This window comes from Ornithorhynchus anatinus, chromosome 18 (genome assembly GCF_004115215.2).
Source record: "Ornithorhynchus anatinus isolate Pmale09 chromosome 18, mOrnAna1.pri.v4, whole genome shotgun sequence".
NCBI lineage: Eukaryota > Metazoa > Chordata > Mammalia > Monotremata > Ornithorhynchidae > Ornithorhynchus > Ornithorhynchus anatinus.
Window position 1 is genome coordinate 42,595,840 of NC_041745.1, and position 25,446 is coordinate 42,621,285.

The 25,446-nt window shown below is 46.9% G+C and overlaps 1 protein-coding gene across 11 annotated transcripts in view; it reads left to right on the forward strand.

The window, feature by feature from the left end:
• The window catches only part of DOCK7 (dedicator of cytokinesis 7), a 149,624-nt gene that overhangs the window by 79,686 nt on the left and 44,492 nt on the right, over positions 1 to 25,446 (forward strand). For 6 of the 11 annotated variants that reach the window (XM_029083307.2, XM_029083308.2, XM_029083310.2 and 3 more), the window contains 11 exons: positions 994 to 1,111; positions 3,869 to 3,939; positions 6,811 to 6,949; positions 7,696 to 7,797; positions 8,159 to 8,245; positions 10,681 to 10,912; positions 15,790 to 15,954; positions 17,194 to 17,363; positions 20,358 to 20,450; positions 22,333 to 22,422; positions 23,385 to 23,480. In XM_029083307.2, the coding sequence (XP_028939140.1) occupies positions 994 to 1,111; positions 3,869 to 3,939; positions 6,811 to 6,949; positions 7,696 to 7,797; positions 8,159 to 8,245; positions 10,681 to 10,912; positions 15,790 to 15,954; positions 17,194 to 17,363; positions 20,358 to 20,450; positions 22,333 to 22,422; positions 23,385 to 23,480 (1,363 nt within the window). The remainder of the gene's footprint in view (positions 1 to 993; positions 1,112 to 3,868; positions 3,940 to 6,810; positions 6,950 to 7,695; positions 7,798 to 8,158; positions 8,246 to 10,680; positions 10,913 to 15,789; positions 15,955 to 17,193; positions 17,364 to 20,357; positions 20,451 to 22,332; positions 22,423 to 23,384; positions 23,481 to 25,446) is intronic. The other 5 variants (XM_029083313.2, XM_029083315.2, XM_029083316.2 and 2 more) reach the window with 2 other exon arrangements.

Here is a 25,446-nt window from a genome sequence, read left to right on the forward strand (position 1 = left end):
GTTTTAGTATTTATTTTGAGTTATTTGAACAAGGCATCAGAGAGGGTGGCCTCCCCTTTCCTGACTCTTTTCAGACTCCACTGGACAGCTGTACAGTATGTCTTGGATGGTTAGGTCCTGGAAAGCTTAGAGTTCATCATGGCATTTATTAAACGCTTACCTTGTGCCAAGCACAATTCTAAGAAAGTGATAGATGCAAGACAGTCAGATCGGACGCACCCGGAGCTCACGCTCTCAGAGGACAGGAAATCATCTCATTTTACGGATGAAAAATGCGAGGCATAGAGAGATTCACTGACTTGTCCAAGATCACGCCACGGGCCGAAGGCAGAGCTGGAATTAGATCAGAACCAGAGTCTCCTGGCAGCCGGGTCTAGTGGAAAGCCCAAGGACGTAAGAGTATTAGAGACAAGGACGCATTTGGGTGAATGTTTAAAGATCTTGTTTAAGCTTGATTAAATAAAACAACAGCCCCAAAACTGCCTTTTCTTGCCTCTTAATTGCTTTAGGGAATGGTGATATAGTAATAATAATGATATTTGTTAAGCATTTACTATGTGCCAGGCACTGTACTAAGCGCTGGGATAGATACAAGCAAATCGAGATGGACACAGTCCCACATGGGGCTCACAGTCTCAATCCGCATTTTATAGATGAGGTCACTGAGGCCCCAGAGAAGTGAAGTGACTTGCCTAAGGTCACACAGCAGACAAGTGGCGGAGCCGGGATTAGAACCTATGACCTTCCGACTCCCAGGCCCCGAGCTCTATCCACTATGCATGCCGCTTCTATATGTTTATGTATATGCATCCCAACTCTGACCACCAATCTTGGTTTCTCCCTTAGCAGCGATGTACCGATGGTATTTACAAGCGTGCCTACTGAATACTGTGAATGCACTGTTCCTAATCCTGATGCTTTTGATTTACTTTTCGGAAGCAGCCCCAGTTTTCAGAGCACTGCCCACTAACACCCATCCCCTTGATTTCACAGGAATCTCCTCTACGTCTATCCCCAGAGCCTCAATTTTGCCAACCGTCAAGGTTCGGCCCGGAACATTACGGTCAAAGTGCAGTTTATGTACGGGGAAGATCCGAGCAACGCCATGCCGGTAAGGAGCGCTTGGTTTCCTTTCCCCTCTCATCCTGCTCCTGCTCTACCGTCCTCTGGTTGTTGAACAGTAGTAAGAAGCTGAAACTCGAAATCATAATCTGGTTAGATAACCTCCGAGGCCAGGTCTTCTTATGGGAATGGGAATAAGAGAGCATTTCCAGGCACAAAGAAACAGACACGTACCTTGGCCAAGAAATGGAATCAGTAGCGAAATTCCCTTAAAAAAAAAAAAAAAAAAGATTCCCTCTTGGCCAACGGTCAAAGACGTTGATTTTTTTTAAATCAAAAGGGAAAAATGATTTCTTGTTTATCTTGAAAATACTTCCTGTACAATTTTTCTTCTCCACTGCATTTTCCTTTTCTCTGCTACTCCCTATTTATCACAACACCTTTTATCTGGCTCTCCCTCTTCAGTTCCTTTTTGTTTTCACCCGCAATAGTCTCCATTGGCTTGTAATAATAATAATAATATTGGTATTTGTTAAGCGCTTACTATGTGCAGAGCACTGTTCTAAGCGCTGGGGTAGATACAGGGTCATCAGGTTGTCCCATGTGAGGCTCACAATCTAAATGCCCATTTCACAGAGACAGTAACTCAGGCCCAGAGAAGTGAAGTGACTTAATAATAATAATAATGTCGGTATTTGTTAAGCGCTTACTATGTGCCAAGCACTGTTCTAAGCGCTGGGGTAGACACAGGGGAATCAGGTTGTCCCACGTGGGGCTCACAGTCTTAATCCCCATTTTACAGATGAGGGAACTGAGGCACCGAGAAGTTCAGTGACTGGCCCAAAGTCACCCAGCTGACAAGTGGCCGAGCCAGGATTTGAACCCATGACCTCCTACTCCAAAGCCCGTGCTCTTTCCACTGAGCCACGCTGCTTCTCTTGCCCACAGTCACACGGCTGACAAGTGGCAGAGGGGGGATTCGCACCCATGACCTCGGATTCCCAAGCCTGTGCTCTTTCCACTGAGCCACGCTGCTTCTCTAATATTCAGGCTGTACCCACACATCCCTGGGTAATTAGTTAATCTTCCTACTCTCTGTGGGTTAACTTTCCTGACTTTCCCCAGAGTTTGACTTCTGCATAAGGTCACCCCAGCATTTAGGAGATTAGTACTGGGCTCGGGTCAGGAAATGCTGTTGATTGGTTTCTCTTTCTGCGTTACATCAGTCTCAAGACACGAAATGTGGGCACGAAAGGCCATTCATTGGTTTGTTCTAGACTGTGGTGATGGGAGTAGAAGGTGTCCTTCAGGCTCATATAAGGCGGAGGCAAACAGAAGCAAAATTGTTTTATGGGAAGACGATTATATTCAATGTCGACCTCAGGGATCCTCATCTGTGCCTCTTCTTGACACAGCCTGAGTCTCTAACAGCAAAAGAAGCCTTTGGAAAAAAAAAGATTGCAGAATCCCTTAACTTTAGCTGCCGTATTTCCAGGCCCCCCAAGCAGAGATTTGCTGCTGCTGAGCCCTTACTATGTGCAGGGCACTGTACTGAGCTCTTGAGAGGATACAGTAAATCCTCTGGGTTCATCACCCTGTCGATATACATTCGTATTTATTAAGCGCCGACTGTGTGCGGAGCACTGTACTAAATGCTTGGGAAAATGCAGTGCAGCAGTAGAGTGACAATCCCGGCCCACAACGAGCTCACAGCCTAGAGGAGGGGCGCAAAACGGACATCAATACCAATAAGTAAGAATGTTTTGATTGAGTCGATTTATTGATGCTTGACTATTTTTCGTTTAATTTTTGATCATTTGCGGCGCCCTTTTCTGCATTGGGAAAAAAGGCAAAAAAGTAAATGACTTACCTTTTTTTTTTTTGGACAGACTTTGGGTCCTTAGTTTGTGCAAAACACTGTATGCTAAAACCGTGGGAAAAGCACAGGGATTTTGAGTCCCACATCATTACTGGCCCAAGGGGACTCATAATCTAAAAAGTGCAGGGTGAACAGACACTCTGGGAAAAGAATAAAATGTTTACATACAAAACTTCTTCTTGGGTTAGACTGGAAAAAACAATTCCTGAAATGGGCCTGAAAGTGTAATTTGCTTTATTTGGTTTCCCATCTATTAAGAAGTGCATCTGAATCTCAGAATTGAATCGTGAACCAACTGGGTGGAGAAGCCACTAAGTAGTAGCAGGATGTATAATCTCAGACTGTCCTAGCACCTGTGTTTTGGGGCCACATTTCATTATATTTGTAATAATAATGGTGGTATTTGTTAAGCGCTTACTATGTGCAAAGCACCGTTCTAAGCGCTGGGGGGATACAAGGTGATCAGGTTGTCCCACGGGGGGGGGGGGGGGCCCACAGTTTTTAATCCCCATTTTACAGATGAGGGAACGGAGGCACGGAGAAGTTAAGTGACTTGAGGTGACACCTGAACACCTCAAGCTTTTATAATTTTAAAACAGGAAGTTAATTCTTCATTCTGTCAAAATGAAAAAAATGATTATTTGCCTGCAGGAGATATATATATATAATTATATTTTATATAATATATATAACTTCAGATAATGCCTATACATATTTATAAGGATCCGCCCATTGGTCTGAAAGGGGAAGGACAGCGTTCGCTACACATTATTGACAAACGAATGTATTCTCCCCTTCAGCGCTAGTCAAGCTTGCTCCTTGGTTCCAGATCCAAGCAATTTCCAGACAGAACAAGTTGCAGCATAAAAATGAAACACAAACCATTCACAACAACAGATTTGTAACTCATTTGTATTTTTTTTTCAGGTAATCTTTGGGAAATCAAGCTGTTCAGAATTTTCAAAGGAAGCCTATACGGCAGTCGTATATCATAACAGGTACCAAATAGAAATTCCTCTTTCACCTTGGCCTCGCCACCTTCTCCCAGTGGCCTGGTTAGCGCTCGATCCGAGTTGTTTGTTTCCCGTCTTAAATACTTCACCGAGCGTCTCACGAAGAATTACAGGTTCCTGACACTGCAATCTCTTGGCCGTGGATACAGTCGTCCATCACTGAAATCCTCTAAAATAGAGCCTTCCACATTCAGAAGGTGCTTGAGGCCTTCCCAGTGATGGGATTTTGGATGAGGAGAGAAATTTGCCCGGAGCCACAGCTCTAGTTTCATCGATTGTGAGCTCCTCGTAGGGTGGGATCCGTATCTCATTAATAAGGTTGGTATTTGTTACGCGCTTACTATGTGCACAGCACTGTTCTAAGCGCTGGGGGAGATACAGGGTCATCAGGTTGACCCACGTGAGGCTCACAGTTAATCCCCATTTTACAGATGAGGTCACTGAGGCACAGAGAAGTCAAGTGACTCGCCCACAGTCGCACAGTCGACGAGTGGCAGAGCCGGGAGTCGAACCCATGACCTCTGACTCCGAAGCCCGGGCTCTGTCCACTGAGCCACGCTGCTTCCCCTTCTCATTGCCACCTGTGTACTCTTTCCCAGCCCTTGGTAATGATAATAATAGTGATGGCGTTTGTTAAGCGCTCACTGTGGGCCAAGCACTGCTCTAAGCGCCGAATCTGCACTCAGTAAGCGCTTAGCTACTATAATCAGACAAGCAGTGTGGCTCAGTGGAAAGAGCACGGGCTTGGGAGTCAGGGGACATGGGTTCGAATCCCGGCTCTGCCCCTTGTCAGCTGTGTGACTGTGGGCAAGTCACTTCACTTCTCTGGGCCTCAGTGACCTCATCTGTAAAATGGGGATGAAGATGTCACGTGGGACAACCTGATTACCCTGTATCTACCCCAGTGCTTAGAACAGTGCTCTGCACATAGTAAGCGCTTAACAAATACCAACATTATTATTATTATTATTGTTACTCTTTCCCAGCCCTTAGTAATAATAATAATAATGATGATGACATTTGTTAAGCGCTCACTATGTGCCAAACACTGCTCTAAGCGCTGAATCTACACTCAGGAAGTGCTTAAATACTATAATTACTACTAATCCGTGAATTAGTATAGTGAAGTCGCTGGTTGAGGTTAGGAAACCCTCTTCAGATATTTTGTAAGGAGCCTAAATTCCAGACCGTCAGCTCATTATGGGCAGGAAATGGGACTGTTTGTTGTTACGTTGTTCTCTCCCAAGCGCTCAGTACGGTGTTCTGCACACAGTAAGCTCTCAATAAATACGATTAAATCAAAAAATACAATGGAATGAGTTATCCAGATTTCCCTGTGTCTGGCAGCTGGCTTCTCTAGAAGTGTTCAGCTACTTCTGATGACCAGCCACAAAGGGCAGTCATCTGAACTCCGCCTAACTTTACTGGCACGTTCATCGTGACGGGAATAGAAGTATCTTGTCACTCGCCCACTGTAGAGAGCTCGGCTCCTAACTACCGCCCTGCCTCACTCCAGTCTCCGGGCACCAACTCCTTAGTCAGTTGTATTTATTGAGCGCTTACTGGGTGCAAAACACTGGCCTTCCAGCGTTTAGTGGGGTGCCTGACACATAGTAAGCGCTAAACAAATAGCATAATTATTATTGGGAGAGTGCACTACAACAGTAAACAACACATTCCCTGCCCACAACGAGCTTACGGTCTGAGGGTGGGGGTGTTCTGTTAGCTATCGGTGACTGGCACCAGAATAGAAGTGATATCTTTGTTCCCAGGGCTTTGCACGATTGCATTCCCACTTTAGAAGATCAAAATCTTCGCTATCGTGTCGTTATCAGCAAACTCCTTGCGGGTGTTTGCATTCTCCAATATTTGCACTTTTGGGGGGCTACTTTTTGATTCATCAGTTATATTATGGGTATGTTTTGAGGATATCAAATTCTGATCAGTGCTTAGAACAGTGCTTGGCACATAGTAAGCGCCTACCAAATACCATGATTATTATTATGATGATTAGTGTCTCCCTCACTGCAGTGATCTGTTCACCCTCCTTTAGGTTCCGCTGCCGCTAAGTCCTCATTTCTTTTTCTCCCACTCCCTTCCGCGTCGCCCTGACTTGCTCCCTTTATTCACCTCCCCCTCCACACCCGGTCCCACAACACTTATGTACATATCCACAATTTATTTATTTATAGTAATCTTTGTCTCCCCCTCTAGACTGTAAGCTCCTTATGGGCAGGGAATGTGTCTGTTATATTGTTGTGCTCTCCCAAGCACTTAGGAGAGGGCTCTGCTCAGAGGAGACGCTCAGTAAATATGATTGCAAAATAATCCGAATTTTCCTATAATCAGGATGCGGTGCAGACAGATCCCTGTTCTAGAAAGAAAAATGATCAATCTGTACCCAGACATCCCGTTCACTCCTGTTTGTTATAAATAATTAGTAATTATGGCATTGGTTAAGCACCGAAGGGGAAATATATATAACTATACAATCTTTGGTTTTCTCAGTCACTTTTTCTGGGCAATCTAAAGGGGGTCATTAGTTTCTTCTCTAGAGAGATGGCTAATGAGTAATTTTCATGAAGACATGCTTTCATAAGGCCAGAGAAGTGGTTATATAAATAAAAGCCAGTCAAGATGTATTATGGCTTATAAAAATTTTATGTACTATATTTTCATTTTGTGGCTTATTCCCACTAGCAGGTAAATAAAACTGTGTATCAAGTTAGGGTTTGGAAGATAAGTGACTGTTGGCAAAAAGTGCAAAAATATCACTTGAATTTCTATAATCAAGAGTCACATGAGTTCTTACCACTGATGTTGAAAGTGATAATTGGGTTGCTTTTGTGCAAACAGGTCACCTGACTTTCATGAGGAAATCAAAGTTAAACTCCCTGCCACCTTAACAGACCATCACCACCTCCTTTTCACATTTTATCACGTCAGCTGCCAGCAAAAGCAGAACACCCCCCTAGAGACTCCGGTTGGATATACAGTAAGTGCATTTTCCTTTAGGAGTGACCCACTAATCGGGTCTTTTGAGAGACACAGGTGGAATCTAAGAAACTTCTCAACCTGCCAAGTGACCCGTTTGTGCCCCCACAGCTGCCCTAACTGAAAAACAATTGTTTTCAACCAGGAAATCCATTTCCAGTTTCTTTAGAAATCCTGATTGTTAGGTCCCCGTCACCGCTCTAAGTAGAGCCACGGTTTCGTATTGTAAATATTAGCACGCAAGCAAGTCAGAAGTCGATTTTTAAGAGCCTTAGATTTCGTGGCCTTTGGGAGCATTGGGGTTGGTTCCTGGAAGTGTTGTGGTCCAAGCCCCGAGCGGATTTGAAGACAAGCCGAATTTGAAGGGTGAAAGAGAGGAGGAGCCTCATCGTTTCGAGATAGCAGACTTCACCCCAGTTTTGCCCGAGCATGTGTCTTTTCCCTGGGTGTCTTGGCTGGAATGTATTTAGAGAATTAGGAGAGGCTTCTCCAGGAGGGTGCGTCTCTTTGGATACAGAACACCCCGGTGTTGGCGGGAAAGGATTGTGTCTCTGTGTGAGGAATCGAACGCCGTGCAGTAATACAGCATGGATTTTGTGTGGATGCAACCCTCGTGCGCTAAGAAAACTTGATATTTCGGAATTTCTCCAACTCTTAGGATGGAAAAAGATGTTTTCCCACACCCCTTAGTAGGCAAATGCCTGTCCACCACCGTCTAAAATCGCTTCTATTTCCTCTCAATTATAGTGGATACCAATGCTTCAGAATGGACGTTTGAAGACGGGGCAGTTCTGCCTCCCAGTTTCCTTGGAAAAACCACCCCAAGCTTATTCTGTCCTTTCCCCTGAGGTCAGTATCTCTCCTCTTGAAACATCAGAGAAGACGATAGATGGGGAAAAGAAAAAAAATCACTGGAAAATCTTGAAAACCTGCAGCTGGCTCATTTGTATAATGTCGTAAAGTTGTCCCCTCCCCCGAAGCCGTATGTAAGATTGCCGGATTGAAACTAAAGATATCCCAGCAAGAGACTGAAAGCTCGTTGTGGGCAGGGAAGGTATCCGGCAACTCTGTTATACTGTCCTCTCCCAAGTGCTTAGTAGAGTGCTCTGCACACAGTGAGCACTCAGTAAATATAGTGACATCTCTGTCTTGTTGCGCGCAGAACTCACGTACCACTGTGGTTAATCATCATTAAAACTACTCTTTTCAGGTGCCTCTACCCGGCATGAAGTGGGTCGATAATCACAAAGGTGTGTTCAGTGTAGAAGTCGTAGCTGTTTCCTCTCTCCATACCCAGGTAGGTGTTCAGAGAAATTACAATGAGACTTCTTCGTTACCAGCTAGTTCTGAAGGGGCTGCACCGTGACGACGTCATTCTTATCCACGGCTTGCCCTCGATGACACGCTCTGGGGGGGGGGGTAACTAGTCAGCGGAAAGTGGAAATGTGCAATATTAGACTTTTCTCATTTTTTGAATGAGATCAAAGTAGCATGCTGCCAAAGTATGTTGGCTTTCTTTCCGTCTAAGAATTTCCTGCTGTTTCAGCGTACAGAGATTATGATAATCCTGTAGTGACGAGGATGGGATATATCATTGTACGGAGGCTTCAAGAAGTTAAGGGACTTGCCCAGGGTTCAGTCAGCAGGCCAGTAACAGAGTGGGTCTAGGACATGTTGCCTCCCAGCTGTTCTCGAATCTCGCCTTTAATGGAATATTTCTTAGGCTCAAAATCTGTGGTGGTTATTCTGAGCACTTAGTGCATCTCTGTCTTTTAGACATCCACTAATAATATTTTAGGATGCTCTCGAGAGATTATAGATGTGTATGTGTATATATCTCTATTCGCCCATGTACAAAAAAAGCGTGGTATACATCTGTGATCAGGGTCAAAAACAGTAACAACTTTGGTGACCACAGATTACTCATTTCTTCTTGCATAAAACAAAAACTCATTCTAGGTAATAGTAATAATAAAAATAATGTTGGGATTTGTTAAGTGCTTACTATGTGCAGAGCACTGTTCTAAGCGTTGGGGTAGGTACGGGGTAATCAGATTGTCCCACGTTAGGCTCACGGTCTTAATCCCCGTTTTCCAGAAGAGGTAACTGAGGCACAGAGAAGTTAAGTGACTAGCTCAGTCACACAGCTGACAAGGGGCAGAGTCGGGATTCGAACCCATGATCTCCGACTCCCAAGCCCGTGCTCTTTCCCCTGAGCCACGCTGCTTCCAGGTTTTCCACCTATTCCCCTCTTCCTCTTCTCCCGCTATCTTCCCACTTCTCCCATTCTTTACTCTATTTTCCCCTCTCCCAAGTTTTTTTAATGTCTACCTCCCTCGTGGAGACTGTAAACTCCCTGTGGGCAGGAATCACGTCTATCACCTGGGTTGTATTGTATTTTCCCAAGTGCTAGTTCAGTGCTCTGCACACAGTAAGCCTTGCCCAGTGATTACCTCTGATTAATAAATTCCTTCCAAGCCAACCTTTCAACCATCTCTTGTTCCCCAGTCTTCCACTTCCTACACATTAGCCTTATAGTTCATCCTGTGGGTGACATTTTAGTCTCCCAAGCACTCAGTACAGTGCTCTGCACACGGTAAGCGCTCAGCAAATACGATCGATTGATTGACCTTCTCCCCTCTCGTTTTCCAAACCATGCCTTTCTCTTCGACAGCTTTCTAGGTCATCTCTTCCAGGTCGCTACTTTATTAATTCCCTATTTTCTAGTTAGGTTGCCTCTTTATTATTATTATGGTATTTGTTAAGCGCTTACTTCAGCCACTGGAGCACTTATGTGCTTATCTTTTTATCTTTTGGCTTTCTTGTGGCTTGTTAACATTTGTAAATATCATTTTACTCTATTTTTTACTGACTATTTGGCCATGTGTTTCTGCTTGTCTCTCCTATTACACGGTAAGCTCCAGAGCAGGGATCCCTGTCTCGCTTCTCTTGCTGAGGAATTTAGAGAAGTAATAATAATAATAATAATAATAATAATGATGGCATTTGTTAAATGCTTACTATGTGCCAAGCACTGTTCTAAGCGCATGGGGTTACAAAGTAATCAGGTTGTCCCAGTGGGGCTCACAGTCTTAATCCCCATTTTACAGATGAGGTAACTGAGGCCCAGAGAAGTGAAGTGACTTGCCCAAAGTCACACAGCTGACAAGTGGCGCAGCCGGGACTAGAACCCATGACCTCCGACTCCCAAGCCCGGGCTCTTCCCACTGAGCCACGCTGCTTCTCTCTCATTAAGTAGAGAGACTTAATGGGGAAAACCCAGAACTGGGAGTCAGGAGGTCTAGCTTCTAATCCCAGCTCCACCATTTGCCTACGGTGTGATCTTGGGCAAGTCACTTAACTTCTCTGTGCCTCAATTTCTTTGTCTGTCCTCTCTCCCCTTTAGGCTGCGAGCTCCATGTGGGACAGGAGCCGTGTCCCATCATATTAGGACTATGTTTGGCATATAGTAAAGTCTAACAAATATCACATGTCTGTCTCTTGACCTAATACACTTCCGTAGAGACTGTATTTCTCCCTAGTCCTCTGTTGGACAGACTGCGTAACCAACCAGCTCCTCCTGTTCCCCTAAACGTGCTAAATCACAAAGTTTTTACCCTCTTTGGTTGAAAAATGGACATACGAACGTATCCCCTTTTGGCTCGTTCCATGTTACGAGAAAAAGAGGTCCATATCTCATGAAAGTTCTTGGGGGGGGGGTTTGGTTTTTAGGATCCTTTCCTGGACAAGTTCTTTGCTCTGGTACATGCTCTAGATGAGCACATGTTCCCTGTGCGAATAGGCGATATGAGAATCATGGAGAATAACTTGGAAAATGAATTGAAGAGCAGCATTTCCGCGTTGAATTCATCTCAGTTGGAGCCGGTTGTGCGATTCCTCCATCTCCTGCTTGACAAGCTGATTCTTCTGGTAGTAAGACCTCCCATCATTGCCGGCCAAATAGGTAATATCCTGAAAGGTTGGGAGTAATGAATCTTCTTTCTGTCCAAATACAACCATGACCCCTTTTTGCTTTCTAAGATAACTGAACTCTTGTTTTTGCAAGGGAATGACTTGTGCCCAGGGGGGCAACTTTTCATTTTAGACGTGGAGAGAGACTTAGAGAGGAACATATTAGGAATGGGGGCTTCGTGGGCGTACCGCATGGGGAGGAGGGAGAAAAGGAACGTTTCTGATCTCGGGAAAATAATCCAGAATGCCTGGATTTTAATACCCAGACCTACTTGGGGCTCTGTGTCATTTCCATGCTCAGACCTATTCGGGGGGAAGGATCGACTTGATCAGAGGTAGGGATTATTATTGAGAAATCACAAAAACCATCCTTTGTGTCCTTTACCCAGAGATACCACACAGACCAAATCCATCAGTGGGTGATATTTGTCGGCGGCCTGCTCAGTTGAAGCTCTGTACTAAGCGGTGGCCTACTTAGTAGAAGCTCTGTACTAAGCGCATGGAAAAATACATCAGAAGCGAGACATATTCCCTGCCCTCCAGGAGTTTACAATCCCAAGGGGGGCAGAGAGATAAAATTTCCATACAGATAGCACGCACAGGAGGACAGTTTGCATCCCTTTTAAGTTTTTGAGAATGGCTCTTAGGGTATCCCAAGTGTCTGGTTCCTGAAAGAAGCGTTAGCTCCACCTCCGTTCTGTTCCAGTTGGGATATGCCCTGTGACACGGTACTGCAGATTTTCCACATGTCTTTTTCTCTAGAAGATGCGGAGGTAGCAAAAGGACATTCTTGTGATCTTCGTCTCTAGATAAATGAAATTGTTGGAGATTTTGGAAGAATTGAGGCAGAGACATCCAAAGTTCAACTTGGGAGGAACGATTAAACTCCATCCCCCCCGCCAAAAAAATAAGTAAAGGAAATAGCAACCATATCTGTTTTTAAGTAATTTCAGTTTTAACCATCCACCTGAATAATAATGTTGGTATTTGTTAAGCGCTCACTATGTGCAGAGCACTGTTCTAAGCACTGGGGTAGATACGGGGTCATGAGGTCGTCCCACGTGAGGCTCACAGTTAATCCCCATTTTACAGATGAAGGAACCGAGGCACAGAGAAGCGAAGTGACTTGCCCACCGTCACACAGCTGACAAGTGGCAGAGCTGGGATGTAGAGTAGACCACTTCAAAGTGAACTGGGTTGTTTGCCTTTTGTCGTGATTCTAATCAGCGATATTTACTGAACGCCTGAGTGCAGAGCCCCGTACTAAGCCCTTCCGAGAGTACAACTAAAGTTCCTTTTCATCTGTTTGGATTGTGATGGTTTTTTTTTTGTTTTACGAAATACACAACAGTGTCAAATACAGGAGCGGGGAGTAGTACCAACCAAGTCTGACAACAGGCTAAGACTTTTAAGAGGTGAGGTGAAGGGTTCATTTAGCTGTAGAACCTGTCTTTTCTTGACGTGTCAACTTCTCTCAGTCCCGGTATTCCCTCTGACCAGGCTTGACCTCCTGGATTGAAAAGTGGAGATGACCAGATGACCCCGAGGACCCAAGTCATGACGTCTTGTTCCCGCCATTCAGCTTATTCGAGTACTTTACCGTTCGGTCAGAAAGAGGAAAAATTGAAAACAGAGATCGTGAGATAGCCCGGAATTGAAAACTCCGGGGGATATTTTGAACCTCCGACGTTCCCCGCCCCGGGGGTTCAAAATCTCTTTACTAAAGAACTTAGGTTTTACGTAACCGTGACTTCCCTGGGCCGCACGCTGTTATCTTGTGCAGCCACCTGGAAGTTATTGAAATATGGAAGTGTGGGTCTTGATAACTCTTGCAGTTCAATTAGAGAATAAAATAGCTAGCTCCTAATCTGGCAACTGGTAGGGGAATCTAGTGCGTTGCCATTTTATCCGGTGTGCATCTTGGAAAGAAAGGGCGGGAAGGACTTGGAGAAGAAACAGAATCGCTCTTCCGGATATGGCCGCGATGCGTAGTTGAAGAGGGAAGCTGTGGCAGTTATATCTTCTATGGTCCCGACCTGGAAAGTGAAACAGAGCAATCGTTCATGGGGATTTGCAGATAGTTGAGCCTAATCATTTAAAGCGCATGCTTTTTTCCGTAGGTGTGTGTGGTCTCATTCCCTAGGGAGGGAAAAAATATTGAAATTCACTGGGTAATAATAATAATAATACTTTATGTGCCAGGCATGTTCTAAGCCCTGGGGGAGGTAGAAGGATTATCAGGTTGTCCCAGATGGGGCTCACAGTCTTAATCTCCATTTTACAGAGGAGGGAACTGAGGCACAGAGAAGTGAAGTGGCTTGCCCAAAGTCACACAGCTGGCAAGTGGCGCAGCCGGGATTAGAACCCACGACCTCCGACTCCCACGCCCGGGCCCTTTCCGCTGAGCCACGCTGCTTCTCACGCTGTTTGGATGACATCTTTAGCCTTATTCTAGTGGACCTGGGTAATTTATGTCTAGGTTCTACGGGCTAATTGTTCAAGACTTTCATCTTGGCTTGTGTGGAATTTAAGGAAGACTTGGGATGGAATATCTAACTATGGGGTTCCGCACCGGCACAGGTGAAGTGTCCCGGCAAATCCCGAACACTACTTTCTAAGCACCCAAGTGCATGCTCGATTAGACCGTAAACCCATCACGGGGCAGGGACTGTCTCTATCTGTTGCCGATTTGTACATTCCAAGCGCTTAGTACAGTGCCCTGCACATAGTAAGCGCTCGATAAATACTATTGAATGAATGAATGCTGCGTGAGAAGCAGTGTGGCTCAGTGGAAAGAGCCCGGGCTTAGGAGTCGGAGGTCTAGGGTTCTAATCCCGGCTCCGCTACCGGTCAGCTGTGTGACTTCGGGCAAGTCACTTCTCGGTGCCTCAGTCACCTCATCTGGAAAATGGGGATTAAGACTCTGAGCCCCAAGTGGGACATCCGGATTACCCTGTATCCACCCCAGCGCTTAGAACAGTGCTCGGCACATAGTAAACACTTAAATACTAACATTATTATTATGGTGACATTTTCACAGTGAGGGTGGGACCCGTTTTCATTTTAAGGCACAGCGAAGCATGTAGAGCAATCCGCGTGCTGCGTACCTTTCCCAACTCTCCCCCCCCGGGCTCGTGAAGGCGAAAGGGAGGTGGCCACCGAAGCCTTCTCGGAACCTGGGCCTCGGAATAGGTTGTCTCCCCTGTAGCGGGGGGGGGTTGACCACTTACCAAACTCTGTCTGATCCTCCTTTAGATTGTAAACTCCGGGGGGGCGGGAAGCACGTATCTTGCTCTGGTGCTCCCCTTGGTGCTGAGCCCCGGGCTTTTCAGGAAATTTGATAGGGAAGACAATGATATTGTCTTTTTGCAATGCCAAGATGAAGCAGGACGTGTTCCAAGAAATGCCAGTTCATTCATTCATTCAGTAGTATTTATCGAGCGCTTACTATGTGCAGAGCACTGGACTAAGCGCTTGGAATGGACAAATGGGTAACAGATAGAGACGGTCCCCGCCCTTTGACGGGCTCACGGTCTAATCGGGGGAGACGGACAGACGAGAACGATAGCGATGAATAGAATCGAGGGGATGAACATCTCATTAAAACAATAGCAAATAAATAGAATCAAGGCGATGTACATCTCAATTAACAAAATAAATAGGGTAATGAAAATATATACAGATGAGAGGACGAGTACAGTGCTGAGGGGAGGGGACGGGAGAGGGGGAGGAGCAGAGGGAAAGGGGGGAAGTTCTCCTTTGAGCTGTGTTTCCTCTAGGCCTTTAAGCGAAAGGGTCTTTAAAGTGAGAGTGCATTTTCATTCATTTATTCAGTCGTATTTATTGAGCGCTTACTGTGTGCGGAGCACTGTACTAAGCGCTTGGAAAGTACAGTTCAGAAACAGAGACGATCCCTACCCAACAACGGGCTCACAGTCTAGAAGCAGGGAGGCAGACAGCAAAACGAGTAAACGGGCATTTTCCAAGTGTGAAGTCAGCCCTGGGATTTTATTTTTTTCACCGCTGACGTTGGTAGCTCAGGTCGGTGTCAGATGGGCGCCCGTTTGAGGAAGCGTAGAATAGTAGCGTTGGAAAGGATCACGTGACCTAAACCCCGCCCTTCCCCGCCCCACCATCTCCCGATTCCAGGCAGGTGACATCTGTTTCCGTGGCTCAGTGGAAAGAGCCCGGGCTTGGGAGTCAGAGGTCATGGGTTCGAATCTCGGCTCTGCCACTTGTCAGCCGTGTGACTGTGGGCAAGTCACTTCACTTCTCTGGGCCTCAGTTACCTCGTCTGTAAAATGGGGATTAAGACCGTGAGCCCCATGTGGGACAACCCGATTCCCCTGTGTCTACCCCATGGCTTAGAACAGTGCTCTGCACATAGTAAACGCTTAACAAATACCAACATTATTATTATTATTATTATTATTTTTAAACTCATCTCCCGCCACCAATTTTCCACCCAAAAATTCTTTCCAGTAGCCCATTTCTTCTCATCTCTTGGTCAGATAGTTTCAGAAACATCTACCAGAAGTTTCACAGAAGAGTCCACGGTGAATCCGCGAATCTGTCTCGACCGCAAGCTCGTGGTGGGCGGGGAACGTGTCTCCCAACTCTGGTGTCGTCCCCTCCCAAGCGCTTAGTACAGTGCTCTCTACCCGATAAGGGCTCAAGAAAGCTCATCGATGGATCGACTGGTTGACGGTGAGGGAAAGCGCCTCCAAGGATGATCGCCCTGCCAGAGACCGAGGCTTCAGTGCCCACGGGGGCCAGGGCAGTGTAGTGGATGTCATCGGAGCTTCACAGATCTCCTTCCCTCCGTCTCGGAGTGATAACGCGTCTTTCCTCTTGTATCCCTTTTTCCAGTCAACCTGGGTCAGGCGTCTTTCGAAGCAATGGCCTCCATCGTAAATCGGCTGCACAAAAGCCTGGACGGCAGTCAGGACCAGCACGGCAGAAATAGCCTCCTCACATCGTACATTTACTACGTTTTCCGTCTACCAAATACTTACCCCAGTTCAACGTCGCCAGGTACTCGACTCTGTTCTCGGGAGGAGACCTGGGGGGGCGTTGGGCAGGTCTGGGATTTCTGGGACGTTGGGTTTCGCATCCAGCGGGAAGTCTAGAGAACGTATCCACGCGTGGAGTAGTTTTTTAGTGGGTCGCGTTGGGAATTAGCCGGGCGGTACCCATTGTTATGCACAGGAGTTCTGGGAGTTGTCCTCTCCCGTGTGTGGAGAGTCCTAAGTGACTGGCCCAAAGTCACACAGCGGACAAGTGGCAGAGTTGGGATACGAACCCATGACCCTCGACTCCCAAGCCCGTGCTCTTTCCGCTGAGCCACGCCACTTCTCATAATAATGATGATGATAGTATTATTATCATAATAGTATTGAACCAAGAGGAAGCCACGTGGCCCAGTCGATAGAGCGTGGACCTGGGAGTCAGAAGACCTGGGTTCTAATCCCGGCTCCACCACTTGCGCTGTGTGACCTTGGGCAAGTCAATTCACTGGTCTGGGCCTCAGTTCCCTCAACTGTAAAATGGGGATTATTCATTCATCCATGCGGTCATATTTATTGAGCACTTACTGTGTGCAGAGCACTGTACTAAGGACTTGGGAGAGGACAATACAGTAAACGGAAACATTCCTTGCCCGCAACAAGCTCACAGTCTAGGAGCGGGAGAGAGAAATCAATACAGATAAATAAATTACAGATACGTACATAAGCGCTGTGGGGAGGGGAGCGCGTCAGGGTGATGCAGAAGGGAGTGGGAGAAGAGGAAAGCGAGAAGCGGCGTGGCTCAGTGGAAAGAGCACGGACTTTGGAGTCAGAGGTCATGGGTTCGAATCCCTGGCCTGCCACTTGTCAGCTGTGTGACTGTGGGCAAGTCAGTTCACTTCTCTGCGCCTCAGTTCCCTCCTCTGTAAAATGGGGATTAAAACCGAGAGCCCCACGTGGGACAGCCTGATCACCCTGTATCTCCCCCAGCGCTCAGAACAGTGCTCTGCACATAGTAAGTGCTTTACAAATACCAACGTCGTTAGTATTATTAGTCAGGGAAGTCTTCTTGGAGGAGATGGGCCTTCAATAAGGTACTTCTGTGTGCCTCATCTGCAAGGTGGGGATTCCGTACTTATTCTCCCCCCTACTTCGTCTGTGAGTCCCACGTGAGACCTGATGATCTCGAAGATGCCCCAGTGCTCAGCACAGTAAGCACTTGAACACCGCGATTGCGATTATCGATCGTTATTCCCGTCCGTCATAGGTCCCGGAGGCCTGGGGGGATCCGTACATTATGCCACCATGGCCAGATCGGCCGTGAGGCCCGCCAGCCTTAATCTGAATCGCTCCCGGAGCCTTAGCAACAGCAATCCAGACATATCCGGGACCCCTACGTCCCCCGATGACGAAGTCCGGTCCATCATCGGAAGTAAGGTGAGCATCCTGGTGTTGTTACCCCAGAGGGTCTGAGAGGGAATGATATTAACGTCTGTCTCCCCCTCTAGACTCTAAGCTCTTTGTGGGGTGGGAACGTGTGCGTTACCTTGTTCTGTCGTCCTCTCCCAGGCGCTCAGTCCAGGGGTCTGCACACAGTAAGCGTTCATTAAATAGGATTAACTGACTGGCTGACCGAATGCCGGACCGTTAGCGTTTCTGACGTCCTTCTGAGAGGAAGGAGAGCGGTTCAGGTTCGTGCCGAGTATCCCCAAATTACCACCTGATAATAATAATAATAATGTTGGTATTTGTTAAGCGCTTACTATGTGCAGAGCACTGTTCTAAGCGCTGGGGTAGACACAGGGGAATCAGGTCGTCCCACGTGGGGCTCACAGTCTCAATCCCCATTTTACAGATGAGGGAACTGAGGCACCGAGAAGTTAAGTGACTCGCCCACAGTCACACAGCCGACAAGTGGCGGAGCTGGGATTCGAACTCATGAGCCCTGACTCCAAAGCCCGTGCTCTTTCCACTGCGCCACGCTGCTTCTCTAGGTAGTCCAGGCCCCGGGAAAGAACTCCAGGATCCCGGGAGCCTAGAGGTCCCTGCCAGGTGGGCAAGAACTCAACCGAGTTTGCAGACTTGAATGAAATGTCCCCACCAGATAGTGTTTCATTTATTCAGAGACTGCCTCTTCCCAGAGAACCCACCTTAAACCCCCAGTCCGTACAGTTTTTGCCCCCCACCCCGACTTGCAAAACCAAAGGCAGCAAGATCCGGGTCGGCCTAACGACCTGTTCCATTCGACAGACACGAGGGCATCACGTGTGTCTGCTGCTTCTACTGGTCAAGCCGAAAGAAGCAGCGAAGCCTAGTGGCTAGAGCCTGGGAGTCAGAAGGACCTGGGTTCTAATCCCGGCTCCGCCCCTCGTCCGCTCTGAGGCCTTGGGAGAGTCGCTTCGCTTCTCTGGGCCTCAGTTACCTCATCTGAAAAATAGAGTAATAATAATAATGTTGGCATTTGTTAAGCGCTTACTATGTGCAGAGCACCGTTCCAAGCGCTGGGGGAGATACAGGGTCATCGGGTCGTCCCACGTGAGGCTCACGGTTAATCCCCATTTTACAGATGAGGTCACTGAGGCACAGAGAAGTGAAGTGACTCGCCCACAGTCACACAGCTGACAAGTGGCAGAGCTGGGAGTCGAACTCATGACCTCTGACTCCGTCGAAGCCCAGGCTCTTTCCACTGAGCCACGCTGCTTCTGTATAAGAGTGGGAGCCCCATGTGGGCCCTGGACTCTGTCCTACCTGATTAGTTTATATCTGCCCCAGCGCTTAAAACAGTGACTGGCACATAGTAAGCGCTAAAGTGTCAAAATACCAACATTATCATTATTATTATTATTATTATTATTTTTAAAAAAGCCATCAAAGGGCGTTGGATGCTCAGCACAAGTTTCGGTAATAAAACCTTTGTGGTCCGTACCGCAAGAAATTAACTCGATTTGGTTTAAATTCCATAGCTGCTTCTAAGCTACTATCTGTCCAGAGATGTCTCTTTGCTTAGAGGAAGCTCGAACGAACCTGGCTTGAATTTCACAAAACTCACTGTCGAGAAACGTATTTCTCATCGGGCTGAGGTGTGAGGCGAGCTTTTAAACTCATCCTTTTTTGAAAAATTCAGAAATTTTAGGACTTAAAGACCTATACAGATGCCTCTCTAATTAAGCAGCTATATTATCCTTTTGTGAAATGCCCGAAGGAGTGATATGTGTCTACCTAAATTCTGCAGAGTTATTTAACTCTGGATTTCCTGAAGGGTGTGACAGATTGAGAAAGAAAGATCTTCCTACAGATTAATTCTGCTGGTGGTGGTTGGCATGGGTTGGGGGAGTCCTAACAGGAAAATTTCTTGTCCTAACATTCTTTTTGGCCTGTAATTCTGGTAACATTTTACTTAAAATGGGGATTAAATACCTGATCTCCCTTCTCCGTAGACTGTGAACCTCTTGTGAGACAGGGATTATGTTGGACCTGATTATCTTGTATCTTCCCCAGTGCTTAGAACTGTGCTTGGCACATAGTAAGCACTTAGCAAGTACTATAATTACTATCATATTTATTAAATGTAGACAAAACCCCGGTGTTTTCTGTGAAATTATTCCTGCCAGTCACAGCCATTGTGGATAGTGGGTACAAATCAGTATGCACGTATTCACACAAAATCGCACATACTGATGGGCGATTAACAGAAGATAATTTTATTTTTTTTTTTACCTTTTCCAATAATTTGTACTGTGGGAGTAATCAGGCTCCAGGGACTATCATCGAAAGATTGTTCCCCGTAGTCTGTAGATTATAAAATTGGCCCACGACTCATCGGTAAGGCGCCTAATTTTGCCTCGCTGATTTATTTTAAGGGAGGGAAATATCCCATCTTTGTCACCCGCACACTGGATGCCGTGCGGCCTGTAGAGTGAAAGTTCAAAAGCTTTTTATCCTTAGGGTTGTCTCTTTTGCCTAGGGAGGCCGGCACCTTGGGAGGCTATTTGAGACACCAATCTGGAAGTGGTTGGGCAATAAATTGGCACTGAGGGTTGGGCATCCAACGAGGTGGAAAGCAGGAAACGGGGAGGGAATGGGGAAGGAGAAACTGCATGAAAAGGGTTTACAGCAGTTCCCGTTGAGAAGAAAGGGAACTTTAGTCTCTCCCCCCCCCCCCCCCCCCCCGCATTAATCCCTTGCCTCCCCTGCCCTGCAATTAACCATCAGAGTTGAAATCAAGTCCTGATTTTCGTGATTCTGTCCGCATAACTTGGTGGTCTAAAAAATTCGCGATGGGTGTTTGCTTTAACCGTACGATTGAATGATCTGTTTGCTTTGAGCACTTTAATTCTTAAACAATTGGATCTCTCTAAGTAAAAATGACTCGATGGCTTGCAACATGTAATCTTTCTTTCCTTTCCCAACTGCTTTCTATTATATGCCCAGGGTTTAGACCGCTCCAATTCCTGGGTAAACACTGGTGGTCCCAAAGCTGCCCCATGGGGATCCAACCCCAGTCCAAGTGCAGAGTCAACACAGGTGGTGAAGAGGTTTCTTTATTGGCGGCCGAGATTCCCCTTTTAGACCAATATCCTTTTTAGTGTCGATTCTGGTTTCGATGGCTTGCTTCTCCCCCCACCCTCGCAACCCCGGTCATTGAGAATCTCTGTATTTCTTGTTTCTTCTTTCTTTTTAAGTTAGCCATCTTCCCCACCACCATGCATGAATGCCGCCAAGTGCTCCATTTATGGTTCTCACCTCCATTTCACTGATTGTCGATTGTAGAATAAACGGCTTTCCTGACAGTTACTCCTTCGGGCGGATCACGTGCCGGGGGACCGTTTCTCATCCCTGTATGCCAAGTCATGGTTTTCCATATGCTTTTGGTTCAAAGTCGCTAATCGCCTTCACGTTTCCAGAGGCACCTGGCTCCTTTTTGTGTTCGTTTAGTCACTGGAGAGTGAGAATGGTAGTAAGCTAAAATTAAAATTGAAGAACATGTGGAAGTTGAGCCTTTTATTCTGGTATTATGTGATGGAAATGCATTGTTTTGGCGTACGAGTGTTGCAAAGTATGAAAACTGCAGGAGTTTAAGTTGAAATAGTTTTCCGTTTTAGAGCTGTAGTTGCCTGCTGCTTTATTGTGCATGATGACTTGGAGCATACTTCTCAATCGGCCTTTGTTTTGGAGGAATAGTTCTCTTCCTCCCGCAAGGCTGGGGGAATCTTCACATTTATTATTGTAAATGATTTGCCTCAGCCATGAAAACACTTCTTATGATACTCCTTGCGCCAAACAAATAAACCCTCAGTTTTTCAAGGTTTAGATTGCACTTGTGCATCACAATCCCTTCACGTTTTAATGAACCCCCAGGCGTTACCACACATTGGCAGATGCGAAAGATCGTACTGCTGAATTATTTATTTTAAAGGGAAAGGCAAGTTATGGCACTGCTTTGATGCAGGCAAGAGAAAATGACCGTTTGTCAGGAACACCACTGGGATATCAAAGCGAGTCACAGCTCGGAGGCCCCAGTCCCACACAGCCCTCCCGACTCCCCGTTATATTCCTCTTGTTCTATCCTGATGTTCAGGACCCAGGTGTGACAGTCAAGGCGAAATGCGAAGTCATATCAGGAACTCCAGCCACGAATTGAAGTGCTGTGGAGGAAACCTCAGGCAAAATTAAAGGTCCACGCTCGCTCCCTCACGGGAGCCAGTATTACAACTTCCCGAAGACCCGAAATGCAAGCGAAACAGCACTTCATCTGAGAAATAATCACTGAGGGTTTCCCTCTGCTTGCTTTTCCCCCGGTTCCGTGACGATCTTTTGCGTGGCTCAGGGCCAAGCCCGACATCCTGGTGACGTAGGAGTCGGGCGCTTCCAGAGTTGGCCTTTTGAAATGTGCCATTTTGAGCACCAGTACGGCATTTGGAAGAGTTGAGGTTTCTTTAGGGTCTCGGGAAAACGTTGGCAAAAACGAAGGCTTCGTACCAGGGGGTTCATCCAAACGAGAATATAGTAGAGGCATTTTGTCGAAGGTTTAGATTCGGTTGAGCTAATTGAGAAGTATGCTTTTTATTGGTGAAATTTTCCGAGTATGTGCATGTTGACAAACCGCAACTTGGGGAGGGTTTCATTCTTTGCAGCATTGAAAATATGTACGCTATAAAAATGCACACGGTGCTCCTGATTAGTCACGTGATTTGGATGCCCGCAATTGTCTGTTTCAGGTAACGCAAGGCATGGGCGACCGACTGGGCGGGGGGGTGGGGAAAGCCACGCAAATGGTTTTGTCCGTCGTAAACTTGAACTAGACTGCTGAACAGTGTTTCTTTAAATGTGCATTTTGCTTGTGCTGCAAGTTCATCCACAGCAGACTTTAATGTTCTGTCATCATTCATTCATATTCACTCCATAGGCTATGGATCGAAGTTGTAATCGTATGTCTTCGCACACAGAGACGCCAAGTTTCTTACAAACATTAACGGGACGCTTACCAACTAAAAAGGTAGATTTAAGTGAAGACAAATTGATATATGGCCGGGGGTGGGGAAATGGTTGAACAAGTCCAAAGCAGACGGGTGACTGTGTTGTCCATGCAGTCGGTCTGAGATGCCTCGACAGATCCACGGGGAAGAGGATACCCAGCTTTACTCACTGCTTGCCTGGTAGCCATTTGCCTTGCCCGTCCCCTGTAGGTTTTTTTTAAAGTGCCTTCTGGGATGACTTTTTACTCGATACGTGGTGAATTAAAGGTGAGCCGTTGGATTTCGGTGCCGCGAAATGTTCGGACCCGTAATTCTAACAGTAACTCCTGCTGTTTTGTGTTTTGAATCTCCAGGGAGAGGAAGATGAGTGTAGAACAATTTTCACTCTTAATAAGAGCTGAGGATTTGCTTCCCTTATCCACAGTTTTCTTAAGTCCTCTCATATTAATACGCGCTAGCTTGCGAATCGTTTTGAGTGGAGATCCACCTGACCTGTGAGAGTGAGGCAGGGATTTATTTTTTTTTAATCACCCCATTCGAGCTCCAGGTATGTGAAAATAAGTGGCCGATGCCCAAACTGGGACTTTCGAAAGGGTTTCCTAAAGTGCTCAGCCACGGTTTTTGACCGGCCATATTTGCGCAAGTACGCGCGGGCGAGTCCCGGACCGTACCTCGCCTCCGTCGGCCTGGTTTCCAGGTAGTGGTTTCCATGTTTGCCGGCCCATTTGGGGAGGAGCCTTTAAAACTTCGATTTTCTCCGCCTAGACATGTCGTGTTCTCAGCTCGTCGACACGCCGTTGTGTTACACGGCTGGCAGGTCGTTTCGTTAATGGATGTCATCGCGGCAGGTTTTGTTCCCATGCCTTGAATGGCTTATTCTCATCGTCCCCTTCATATTTTCAATCGCGGGCTCGGAATTTCCACTTGGATTGCATTAAGGCTCTGTCTTGCCGCCATTCATTTTGGATTTGGTCCCGGCTAGCTTTTCCACGAGGAGCTGGCGTTACAGTGGGTTGTGTGCAGCGGCAGTGTCCGGGAAGCGGCCTTGCAACAGGCCTGGTTCTTCTTCGAGTTGATGGTGAGCGGACGAATTTCCTTTATTAATGATCATGATAATAACGATAGTTGTTGTACCGTTATTCGTAGTAGTCATAATCGTCGGAGTAATAATAATTATAGTATCTGTCCAGTGCTCTGCACTCAGTAAGTGCTCAGTAAATACGATCTAATGAATGAATGATAAGTTGGTATTTGTCAAGCGCTTACTATGTGCAGAGCACTGTTTCAAGCGCTGGGGTCATCAGGTTGTCCCACGTGAGGCTCACAGTCAGTCCCCATTTTCCAGATGAGGTCGCTGAGGCCCAGAGAAGTGAAGTGACTTGCCCACAGTCACACAGCTGACAAGCGGCGGAGCCGGGATTCGAACCCACGACCTCTGACTCCCAAGCCTGGGCTCTCTCCACTGAGCCACGCTCCTTCTCTGTGTGCCTTACTATGTGCCAAGCACTGGTCTAAGGGCTCGGTAGATATGGGTTGATCAGTCTGTACACAGCCCCTGACCCACGTGGGGCTCGCCCTCTTATCCCCATTTTACAGATGAGGCAACTGAGGCACAGCGAAGTGGCCAAAGTCACACAACAGACGTGGCGGAGCCGGGATTAGATCCCACGTTCTTTCTGGCCCCCCCGGGCCCGCGCTCTCCATTAAGCCATGCCACTCCCCAGATGATAATAATATTGGTATTTGTTAAGCGCTTACTAGGTGCAGAGCACTGTTCTAAGCGCTGGAGTAGATACGGGGTCATCGGGTTGTCCCACGTGAGGCTCACAGTCTTCATCCCCATTTTCCAGATGCGGCACAGACAAGTGATGTGACTCGCCCACAGTCACCCAGCTGCCAAGTGGCGGAGCCGGGATTCGAACCCGTGACCTCTGGCTCCCAAGCCCGGGCTCTTTCCACTGAGCCACGCTGCTTCCCAGATCCCTTTCTAACCTCCGTCTCTCTGCAGCCAAGGAGTCCGCACCTTGTCAGTGGGGTGTGAAGCGGGTCCACGCTCTGGGCTCGGAAATCTTTTGGAATGCCAGCGGGTTATGGGTGACTAGTTCTAAGGGGGATGGACCAAGCGGTGTCATTTGAGTACCGCGGTGGTGAGTTGCCTCGCAGACTCCTGGCCTGCAGTCGTTTCCTGGATTCCCCTAAATTTCCAGCGCTCAGAAAAGCGCCTGGCACATAGTAAGCGCGTAACAAATACCATCATTATTATTAATAATAAGCCTGGAGACCATTGCTGGGCTGAGCAGTGAGCAGATATTCAGCGGGGCCTCATTCAGTATTCACGTCTCAGACCCATTCGTGGCGAGCAAATAGAGATTCGTTCGTCCGTTCGGCCGTATTTAGTGAGCGCCCGGAAAGTACGATTCGACCACGGAGAGGGATCCAGCGCGATGTGAATTCCAACGATAACCCAGCAGAGTTGAGTTTAGAAAGCTAGGCTACATAAGTCACTTCACTGTGCCTCGGTTCCCTCCTCTGTAAAATGGGGATTAAAAACTGTGAGCCCCACGTGGGACAACCTGATCACCTTGTATCCCCCCCAGCGCTTAGAACGGTGCTTGGCACATAGTAAGCGCTTAACAAGTTCCGCCATCATTATGTATTGTTTTCCAAATTCAGTCAGAAATGCTTAGTTATTGCAAAAGGGAGTTTAAGCCCTTCCTAGCTACCAAGGACTCACTAGCCTAAGTGCTGAGGTGGATATAAAATAGATTGGACTCGGGTTCTGTCCCACACAGAGTTCATAATCTAAATAAGCGGGAGGGAGAAAAAGTATCTCATTCATTCATTCAGTCGTATTCATCGAACGCTTACTGTGCTCAAAGCACTGTACTGAGCGCTCGGGAGAGTACAAAGCAGACACATTCCCTGCCCACAACGAGCTCACTGTCTGGAGGGGGAGACGGTCATCGGTGTAAATAAATAAATTACAGATCCATACATATATATGCGGTGGGGCTGGGCGGGAGGGTGAAGGAAGGGAGCAAATC